Source organism: Ciona intestinalis, chromosome 8 (assembly GCF_000224145.3).
Source record: "Ciona intestinalis chromosome 8, KH, whole genome shotgun sequence".
Classification (NCBI taxonomy): domain Eukaryota; kingdom Metazoa; phylum Chordata; class Ascidiacea; order Phlebobranchia; family Cionidae; genus Ciona; species Ciona intestinalis.
Genome location: NC_020173.2, coordinates 5834795 through 5846521, shown reverse-complemented (window position 1 = coordinate 5846521; position 11727 = coordinate 5834795). Strand labels below are relative to the sequence as shown.

At 35.6% G+C, this 11727-nt stretch overlaps 1 protein-coding gene across 2 annotated transcripts in view; it reads left to right on the top strand.

The window, feature by feature from the left end:
* The first annotated feature begins 5 nt into the window (after positions 1-5).
* The window catches only part of LOC100177852 (polypyrimidine tract-binding protein 1-like), a 19698-nt gene continuing 7976 nt past the window's right edge, over positions 6-11727 (top strand). The window contains exons 1-5 of one of the 2 annotated variants that reach the window (XM_002127691.4): positions 6-220; positions 8847-8900; positions 9110-9238; positions 9838-9996; positions 10951-11116. In XM_002127691.4, coding sequence (XP_002127727.3) covers positions 179-220; positions 8847-8900; positions 9110-9238; positions 9838-9996; positions 10951-11116 — 550 coding nt within the window. In that variant the 5' untranslated portion in view covers positions 6-178. Of the gene's footprint in view, positions 221-6683; positions 6915-8846; positions 8901-9109; positions 9239-9837; positions 9997-10950; positions 11117-11727 lie in introns of those variants that run through there. The other variant, XM_018813024.2, reaches the window with a different exon arrangement.

Below are 11727 nucleotides of genomic sequence, written 5' to 3'. Positions count from 1 at the left end.
TCTATTTTCATAAAAGGTACATTAAACAAGTGTAGATACATATTTGACATTATATTTGGGCCATTTTCTTGTTCTGGTCCTTACTGCTGTTGCTGTATATGCTGTACACTTCACACTTGCCAAATTACAAGCGGAGCAAATTACTTTGAAGACCAAACATACAAGCTGTGGAGGAAATATGAAAGTGATGAACTTTTACGAACCTTCATACGGAACAAAGGTATTTATTCTGGGTGTTTTATTTATACAAATTTACTTCTATGTTTTTAACAACTCGTTTTGTTTCTAATTCATTTTTTCCCGTTTTGATTTAATTCTTCACTGTATTCCAAGATAAATATGTTTCATTCTATATGATACTTTCTGTAAGTATTTAAAACACAGGTTTTGTATAAAATATGCTATTGTATTGTCATCCAAGAAGGCCATCATTAGTAATAGTATTTCTGCGGCTAATAACCAGCAATAGTTTTTTAATTTTGGTGTTAAAATATTCTTTACGGCTCATTAATACCTACTGTATAATTTATTTTAAAAAAGTCTAATGTTTGTATGTCAAAATTAACTTTAAAACTGCACAAAAGTGTTTCGGCGCCGTATTAAAATATTTAGCAAGGTTACCAATCACAAAACTGTTTTAATCTCTATATGAGTCATGTAATATGTTTACACCATTATGACATGCATTATGATTGATAAGCTTGATGTGTAATTTATTATAAATGGTTTAAAATAGGGAACTGTAGGTTCGCACTAAAGTAAACTGTCTTCATAGCATTAATCAACATAACTAGTTACAACATAACTTGTAAAGTGTTAACACAGCCGTATTGAATTATACAGTGGATGCAAGCCTACCCCGACAATTTTGCTTGGGTTGCAGCAACCCTTGATTTTCAAATTGCAATTTATCCATAAAATACAAACCTGCGTACAACTGACATGTTTTATTGTCCTGGAATTTTGTAAAATCAACGCAACTGTGTGAACTTGTAGTAAATTAAGGTACTTTATTTTACCTTCATCAAACAAAATGAAACGCTCATGTATGTTTTAACAACTGATACGACCTCGAATTAAACTTTGATTCTTTTCAGTGACGGCATTAAATATAATTATGCATAAACAGGTTGAACATTTACATTTATGCAAAGTATTCTTATATATAAATATTATATTTAACAATAATGTTGGCTTAGTGTTGCTACAAACAATAAACGCACAAAGTGTTTTGTTTTTATATATCTATTGCCTCTCAGTATCAAATTTATTATGAGAGCTTTTTATGGAGTTGAGTAATCCATTTACATTGTTTAGTGCCATGGGATTTATGCACATGTATCATAGGAATTAGGAAAGAGATTTAAATTACTGTAACTTGAATTGCGCTTTGCATAATGCATGTAATTAGTAACCAAGGCTATTTAGTTGCAGCTTTTTATTGCTGCTTGAGCACAAATAATCTGTTAGACGTTATTAACTGGTAATGGTCACAGTATAGTTTACCACACTTAATAAAAGTCAAGGCCAAGGGGTGTGGCGTAGTGGCTAGAGTCAATTGGCGTTTGGACAATAACAATTTGTTACAGGTTTTATAATAGGTTGTCTAATTTGTCAGCCACACTTAAATAAAACAATCACCCATAAATTTACATACATGGTAACTTGTAGGCTTTTTATATTATAACAACAGACATTGCTACGCCATGCGAAGATAAATAAGTAGCATACTAATACACTATATTCATTCATCTGAAAGTGAAACACTAATTAAAAAAGTCAAACACTTAAAACAAGTGAACCATAACCAATACATGAGCATTTTTCTTTGTAAATTGCAATTAAGATTACTCATACAAGCCAACAATACAAACTGCAGGGGTAAGGTATCTTATGTCACCACATGCCATCAATCAACAAAAGATCCCATGAATAAGGAATGACGCATGATTTCGTTACAACTTCCCCCAACGCTTTATTATGTGGGATATCCTTGAATATTTTGTAAACAAATCTTTGTTATCGAATAGAAGAAGACACTCCTTTCCCCCATATTGAGTTATTATACTAAGTTTGTTTTCTAAGGAAACAAGAGACAGACGTAACTCAAACGACTGTTTCCTTTGACTTGCCTTATCACAACTTTACCTGGTATGCCAGAAGCTTCTAAAGGCAATATTAACTTTGCTTAAACTCTATGTCAACATTGCTTTGTTATTATTTATCTTGTCAACTGGTGGAATATTTTCAAATCGTTGTCCAAATGTTTAAACTCTTTACCAGTAGTTTTAACCTTTTATACTAGGATCCAGTAAAAAGGGATACTTAAAATGAGAATATATAACATATATATATTCAGAATCTTTTTGAACAAAGCTGTCCTGATGTGACATAATGTACAATATTAATTAATAAGCTCTGTAATTAAGCCCAAATGGTGTTGCTAGAACTTGCAGTAACAACTTTTCAAAAATTATTATGATTCAATATTAAATTAACTGTATGAAAGTACGATACTTTGGGGGTCATTGGAGTCATCAAAATATGGCCCTTTTTTGAACCATTGATTTTAAACTTTGTGACAAGGTTCGTTTTCTCCCAACCCAATAAAAGGAATAACAGTTACTTACACACAATAATAGATGACGTTTCCCCATGCAGTAGGCAGTGTGTTGATAATATATTGCATGGCTGGTTTTGAAATGAATTATTTGGTGTGCAGTTGCGTGGTGCAATTTAACCCAGAGGTGAAGCAGACTAATGGTTTCCTGCATTGCTGACATTGGATGCCTACAGTCCAAGTGGAATTAGTTTCTTTCATTAAATACAAATGTAATTGCGCCATGTTGACAGCAAAGTGGGAAGAAGGTTTTAAAACGAGCGTGTTTCGTGGTTAGTGTTGAATCCATGTAGCTTATTTGTTTATCCTCGCATGGCGGGGCAACGACAGTCGTTTTAGCGGGTGTTCTGTTTCATACATCTCGTGCTCCCTTACGAGTTACCACGTATGTAACTTTGTGGGTGATTATTATTTTTCTGTTTGGCCAACAATTTGGACAACCCATAAGTGACCACTGGATTGGAGAAATGCCGATTAGTCATAAATGTCTTGCCTCAGGACACACACGCCCACAGTGGTAGCAACGTCGTGTTTTCGTCAGGAACTCACTGTCTGTGACCTAGCGCCACCAACTCTTTGCAAATTCCGTTTCAAAGTAGCGACTTCCACGCTAAACATGTAGAACTGCGACAAAGCTAAACCTTCATCCGTAACGTCGCTCCACGCTACACCAACCCAACCATTCAATGGCAGTGGTCTATAGCGAGCTGGTAAGCCAGCACTGTTCTTTCTACTTGGCTGGCAATGAATGCCCGAGACTGGTATTCAATATCCAGTTAAACGCCAATTGCCAGTTATTTCTGCGCGACGACAGCCAACCGATCAGCTTAGTTGAAGCTACCGACCTCAAAGGCATCAGAATCGCAGTTTTCTATTCGTATTAGAGACTGATGATGCGGTTTTACACGAAATATATAACTACCAGAAAAAAAGCGCTTGACTTGATTTGTTTGTTACGTTTTTTTGTAGCACTTTTTTCTTGATTGTTATTTTGTTACAAGCATCATCCAACTTTATAAGCAGTAGATCAGAGCCAGATTCATGCAATTTATCATAGTTAGTTGAAACCAATTAAGTTAGATGCAGGATAGGGCTAAACACTTCTGCGCAAATACCGGCGACGATTTATGTGTAATCAGCTGTTTAGCGTGCGCGCAATTCATAGAAAATGGTTGTTTACTACGTATTTTACCAAGGTTTTACATATTTTGCTTGATTTTTGGATGTAAAATTGTTTTTACTTCTGAAATTACTAAAGATCGATGGTTTTGTAGCGACGATGCTTATTGCTCGTTGTATATCTTGTATAGATTGACGGCTATATCTTGTATAGCTACAGTTTTAGCTTTTTAACCGAGACAACGAAAATCGTATATAAATATGGCCGTTATGTTTGTATTGAAACTGACCAGAAGTTCCGTGTTTTATCTCTTGTGTTAAATACTCGTACTAGGAGAAGCTTTTCTTTAATCCAAGATTTCCTACGTGGTTTCTAAGGTCAAACCAATTTCTCGCATCTCACTTTAAAACTGACAGGTTGTAAATACCTCTCGATGGTTATAGTTAATAATAACCCAACCACCCAATTTCAGTGCGCTCAAAAACACAAAGTAGCGTCTCATTTTGAGTCGTCACCGTTCCGCTTGGCTGTCTTCTCACCCGTATACTTTACGTAGCAGAGGATTTCCCGTTCCCATCTATTCTTACGACGGGCAACCATAATTAGTAGCTACGCTGGCGACAAGTCATTACTCCTGTTGCCCACTTCCTTGTAACGCCAGCCTATGTTTAATATTAAGTCCTGAGGTCTATTCAAGCTTACACTCCGTGTCTAGGTTGCTTAGCAGAACTATATGCTTGCAGGTGTAGTTACGAATTAGGTTGTAAAGCTGTAATTTTGATTCTTGAACTAGGGATAAAGGAATCGCGTGACAACAAGTTCGTGTTTGGAACTCCGTTTTAAATTTGCAGTTTCGAATCGAGCGTTTCAAATTTTCAATATTATTTGAAAATCGTTGTTAAACCAAGTTTTACTCCATGTTCGCTTTAAGTTTGTCGGTCTGACCTTTACGCATAGTTGAGAGTCTTATGACAACTTTGCGTTTAAACCACAGTCTAAAATTCCCAGTTAGAATTCAGTGCTTCGATTTTAGCTCTGTATTCTTTGTTAAACAGCCCTTTGTTAAGGTTCGCCTTTAAAACCAATCACTTGTATTGCAACCACTATTAAAATTCGAAGTTTAAAGTATGTGCTTTAATTTTAATTCTATTCTGCATATGAAAGCCGTTGTTTACCAGTTGTATGCTTTCGCGTATGGTTCAATTAAACCAAATCTTCGTCTTTTAACTTCGGCCTTCACTCAATTCAAAACTTTAATTTCAACTCGTTTTTTTTATGTTTTTTAAACAACTTTATTAGATTTAGACAACCTATTAGAAGTCGTAAAACCAAGTTTTCTACCTTCGCTTGAATGCGTGTCTCGTCTTAGCCCAAAACTTGAAATCAATATTAGCGCTCGCTGTGTAACAATTATCTCGTATTGTCTACTTAAGCAGCTGCCTGTAGTTAATCTGCACGACAAGATAACTCAATTCTACTATGGTTAAAACCGCATTCTTGCGGCGACCTTGTCTGTAACGAATTTCTGACATCTTGAAAATTTCATAAGTCGTAACCGCTTTGATCTTCGAAATTATACAACTCATTGTAGCTATTAAAGCAATGTCGGTATCATCTTTATAATATATAATTATGTCAGAATAATATCCTGTTCATGTCTATGTAGGCTGTAGCTGTAGGCGTTACGGCCTAACCGAAGTCGCCAATTAATTACGATTTTAGCCGAAAAAACTCCAGTTACTCAACGTTTAAACTTTTAATTCCACCCTGTAGCTTATGAAGCTTCGTTTTAATCGCAGCGACAAGTTAGAAAGAGGCGCGCCCGGTGACTAATCAGCCGTTCATAGCAGCCTCCTGTTACGGAGCTACCGGTTTTCTAGTCTGGATGAAAAATGAGTTTTCAATATCAAACTGTGCTCAGGGTACACAGGATTGTGCAAGTAAATATTTGCTGTGTTAACCACGCCATATGTTTCAGTGAACGAATTTGAAACCGTTGTGTCCACGTATCATATCGACCAGTGTAAAACGAAACCATTTTCGCAGCATTTTTATAAAACACGCGTTAATTTAAAAGCAGACAGAAACAGGTCTAGATTTAAACGCAGGTTTTCGGCAGTTTGCTCATTGTAGTACTTATATTCCCCCCCTACCGTATCAGCGTAAAATAAAACCACTTTCGAAGCATTTTTTATAAAGCACTCTTTAGTTTAAAAGCAGACAGAAACAGCTCCAGGTTTTACAGCTAGTCCATTACGGGCATATATACTATTTTTCCTTACTTTTTCGTACCAGTATTTTGCGCTGTTGAGTTTCATTAAGCCTGTTGAAGACGACCTGTATAGGACGGCGAGAAACATCGGTACGCAAATAAAAAGCCAAAAGAACTGATTTAAAATACAAAACGTAATAAACCTGGCAGCAACAGTAAACCATGGTAGGCAATGGTAGCTGCGTCAAGGTTTGAACCTATAGAGAATATTGAAACATCAGTACGCAAATAAGTGCCAGAAAGATTGTTTCACAAAACGTCTATTACAATGCAACGCATTCGCTCAATCAGTTATAACACCTCGTATTCGTTTACTTACCGCAGGTGTCAGAGCGCAAGGCAATTTGTTACGCTTGTATGCGAAACGAACTTTCTTTTTAATAGGTTTGTCAAACTTTGACGTTGTGTAAACTCCTGTGTAAAGAAATTAGTTTTAGTTTAGTAACGAGTTGTATAAAAAAATTACGTAACGAGTTGTATCAAAAAATTATAATTTATAAGTTATTTTTTACTCTTTTTGATAAGGTTTTTGACACATTCCGCATTTAATAAAAGCTACATCGTTTTAGCATAAGAAGATATTTATTTTTTTTAACTAAATAAAACCAGTCAATAAAATACGTAATTTAGCTAAAATGTCTTAGGTTTCAAATTACCTATAACTTGTTTTCAGCAATTAAGGATATTTTAAAGTTGCTAAATTAAACTCAAACCGTAGTTTTGCCACAATGTCTTTGGTTTTCCTGCCGGTTACCGGCCACCCCAGTACTGTGCAACAAGTTAGTGTGCCAACCCTTGCGTGCCCTCCTAGTATGTGTATTGCAGGGCCTACACAACTCGCACCCCAAGTAATGTTCAATGCAGGCCCCTTTGAACATACAATTATACCCACAGCTACCAAGGTAACTTACAGATGTGGATTTTTTATTCTTAGTGGTTGAGGTCTTTGTCAAAAACCTGAGATTTAGGCCAGATTTGGCCCAACACCCCAGCACGCCCGGAAAGCCTATTTAAGTCTTTCATTCGACCGCGAATTACTCAAAACCTAGTTCTATACGACTTATGCACACCGTTTTCTTGATAGCATAGTAATTTGTTTATTTAATTTTTCACAACTCAATGTGAGTTTACCATATATTGGTTTGAAGGCCGCATTTTTAACTTTTACTTACAGTGTTTTAACGACTGTCATATTGCCGCTAATTCCCTTCCCTTAGTTGTTTTAATCAATTTGATTTTCGCTATCGTATTCGAAGAGATAAATAACAATTATGTTATGTATGGCGCAAGAAATAATTGCTCTCGCGTAATAGCGCGGTTGGTATGACGTATCAGTTTAATTACAACACAATTATCTAAAAAACACGATGTGTGTTAAGCAGAAAGCGAAGTTTTTATCGTATTTGGAAATTGTTCATAATCGTAAAAAGGTGTTCTATTTGAACGGTGTTGTCATTCGCTGTAGAATAATACTGTAGGGTAAGATGGTACCGTTGGCACATAATATCCCATATTACCTGATCATATTTTTAACATTAACAACGCTCCTTTAGAGCCATGAGGATACGTTTATACATTTCTATAAATATTTATCGTTTACTAGCAAATGGGACGATAAAACGGATTGAAAACACGGGACGTGTCCCTTCTTACCCCACCATACAATAATACACGTATGGTGTTTCTCATATATCAAAAATATAAAAAATATGGTTTTCCGAAATTCCTATTGTTTCCAGTTAGTCGAAACGGCAAATATCCTTAACATCGCAACTACGTTTAGCAGAAGCGACGACAAATCTTATCTTTTAATCCAATATTCTTATCGCATTCAGTTAGTTATTCTGAAGCGGCAAATATCTGGTATACGCCATCGTTGTTTGTATAGAATCATTACACTACGTCTTATGTTTGAGCTGTTATTTGCGCCCAGCATACGACGTATCGTGTTCAAGCAGCGCATTCGTTACGCAGCAACACACTTGTCTGCCATACGATCTCACCACAGACTTAAAACCTGTAGCAAACAACACAGAATTATTGTCACAAGCTCCCGACTACTGTTATTAGGTCTCCTATTATATGCGCCGTTATTACTGCATTAAAACAGTCTTGTCTTACCATTCGCTAACATGCAATCTAACATGAACTTAAACTGTAGCGAACAATACCAGACATTTTTGTCCATGTTATTCTATATGGGTGAGGTCCTTCTTGAAGGTCCTGGGGTTTAGGCAAGATACGGCCCATTACCCCAACACCCAGTCGACAGACTTCTTATATATATATATATATGTTTAAATGAATGAACATAGACATTCTTGGCAAGGCGCTCAAATTATTACGTCCCCGTGGCTAACGAAAATGAAGTCAGTTAACTTTATAAACAAATCAAATTAGTTTTAGGCTTTTCTGAATGCCAAAATACTTTGGCTCTGCTTGTTTGTTACGATTAATACAATCTTACCGCATACTTAAAACGGCGCGGACAAAAATACAGACCTAAAAATGCGTCTGAACGAATGAACTCGCACATTCTTGTCTATGTTCTTACATCTATTGGTGGACTCCATACCTTGTATTGAGTAGCGTGCAACTGCTGAACTGCCTTAGATGTATGCATGTAAACTGCAGCTACTGTTACTATAATAAATGTTTTATATTTTTCGTTGTAATAGTATTAAAATATTACTATTTATACTCTGTCTTCGGGCTGAGAAAAATCAAGTTGGCTACTTCTCAAGAAAACATAGCTACTTTTATTGTTTAAAATGGGGTTTAGGCAGTTAAAAAACCTATATACCTCTTTATTAACTACATTGTTTACATTACAGAGGAACAGTGATGATCCTTCCAGACTTGGAAGTGTGGATAATGGGGCTAAGAAGGTAAGGATGCTATGGTGTGGCATGCCATGGGACCTGGGATTTAGTGCAGAGTTGGCCCATTACCCCAACATTGTATATGCACATTCTATTCTATATGGGTGAAATCATACTGTGGGATAAACAATAAGACCTTGGATTTAAGCCAGAGCCGACCATTACCCCAATGTTTACTATCCTTTATATCATATTTGCTTACTTTATCATTACAGATGAAGTTGGATCCAAGCCAAATCTCGAAAGTGGTTCACCTACGTAGCTTGCCGGGTGACGTAACTGACAATGAGGTCATACAGCTTGGTTTGTCATACGGACATGTTACCAATGTCCTCATGCTAAAGGTAGAAACTTAAACACTTGTATCTATTTGTTTTAACTACTTGAATTGTTTGAATGTCCTGCCACAAAAAAATTAAACCAAAATTACTGTAATTATGTAACAGTAACCTGTAACAAAAAGGTTGCCAACCCTTGGTTTAACCTGCAATTTAATCTATTCATTACAGCTTGTACACATATATTATTCTACTATAAGGTCCCATATACTTATGTTTGTGTACCATCTTACACACTTCAAATACAAAGCCAACCTATTGATTGTAGGTTGTGTATTAAACTATAAGGTCTCATAATTATGCTTATGTACAACTGGGTAATGCTTGTATTGTATCTCATATGCTTATGTATCATTCCATATGCTTATAGTTGTGTACCATCTCATATGCTTATAGTTGTGTACCATCTCATATGCTTATAGTTGTGTACCATCTCATATGCTTATAGTTGTGTACCATCTCATATGCTTATAGTTGTGTACCATCTCATATGCTTATAGTTGTGTACCATCTCATATGCTTATAGTTGTGTACCATCTCATATGCTTATAGTTCTGTATTATCTCATATGCTTGTGTACAATCTTCCACACTTGTTTACCACAGGGCAAGAACCAAGCTTTCCTTGAAATGGAGGATGAAGAAATAGCCAACCAGATGGTTAGCAGTAGTGGTATAAGCCCACCCACTATAAGACAACGGATAATTTATGTTCAGTTCTCAAATCACAAGGAGCTGAAGACAGACAGCTCGCCAAACCAACTGGTAATTATGTTGTTATGTGGAATCTGAATAACAGTTTGATTGTCATTTATATATGTAAAAAATTAAAAGTATATGGCTATTAGGTTAGTTAGTATTTGTTGGACTAATCTGTTACATTGTAAATACCTAATGTTTGTGATCCTTGGCATATTCTATAAAGGTAAGGTCCTACAGCGTGGCACGTCATTAGATTACGGCTGTAGTAAGCCCATTAACCTGACACTAAAGGTACTACAACCCATTTTATCAAACTTTAAATGTTATATCCTGTTTTATATTACATTATTATTATAAATACCATTAATATATAAAGCATGTTTAATATTGCTGACTGCAACAAAAGACAGTAAATAACTGCAACATTAGGGAATCTGTTTTGAAACAATATGACATGCGTATGCCCAATCCATCGTCACATTCTTTGTATTTAACCTATTGTCCTGTTGGCCTAATTGCATGGTGATCTCATGTCCTTCCTGTGTTTATAAGATGTCTATTGTTCTAACTATAATAGGGGAAATTACCATCTCACAAACAATGAGTAGATAAAGTTGGAGATATTTGTTTTTATTTAAATTTTAGCGACGTCTACAAAATATTTTGCTATCATTGCTACCATGCAATCACACATATTGTAAAGTATAGGTAAATAGCTCTTCCATTAAAAGAAAATTTCAATTTTACATACATGGTAACTTGTAAGCAGGCTTGAGGTGTATGAAACAGAACACCCGTGTTATAACGACTGTCGTTACCCCGCCATGCGAAGATAAATAAGTTATATTTGTTCATTCAATTTTAATCTATTTTTAAGTTAAAAATAGTTATATTTACAAAAGGTATATTTCATGCAGTCACCACTACAGTTACCTTTTGAATCTTAGTAATTCACACATAGCCATCACTTTAATTACCCTAAATAAGGGTGCACAAAATAAACTTATTTTCCTCCAGAAAACGCAAGCGATCCTCGAAGCAATGCAGAAACGTGACGGTGGTCCCAACCATGTATTACGTGCTGTGATTGAGAACATGTTGTATCCCATCACCCTTGATGTTCTGCACACAATATTCTCCAAGTTTGGAGTAATATTGAAGATCATCACTTTCACTAAAAGCAGTAAGTAGTATGTACAGCCAGTATTGGACATAATAATGCACTGAAACAACTTTAAAAGGGAGTAACATTGTAATTTTTAGCACCTAAAGTTTACACCTAAAGCAGCTTTACCATGCTGTAAGGTGTCTATGCTAACAAGCAGAGCTATTGCCTAATACATGAGCATAATGTGCCTGAAACTGCCTTAAAAATATGTTTAGCACCCAAAGTTTACACCTAAAGTCGTCTTCCCTACTGGCATGGGCTTATACAAACTAGCATAGCCAATTATACGCTGTATTGGTACATTATGTTAACTAAATGCTTTCTTCACATTGAACAATTAACCCAAGATAAACAGTGTAAAAATGTCTAGCGTAAAAATCAAAAACATTGTAAAGATTACTTCAATTTAAACGTACATGCATACATCATACATGTCAATAACATACCATTTGAAGTTTTGAATCATCTTTTGATAACAGTAGTTTTGGACGTACATGATGAGAGTTACCTTAACAATATCATCCCAATTTCTGAAACACACATGTTTAAAACCCCAGTTTTACATATCACAATATAACATATGCTACAAAAGACTGCAAAAGTTAAAGTCTTCACTCTCAAGTACC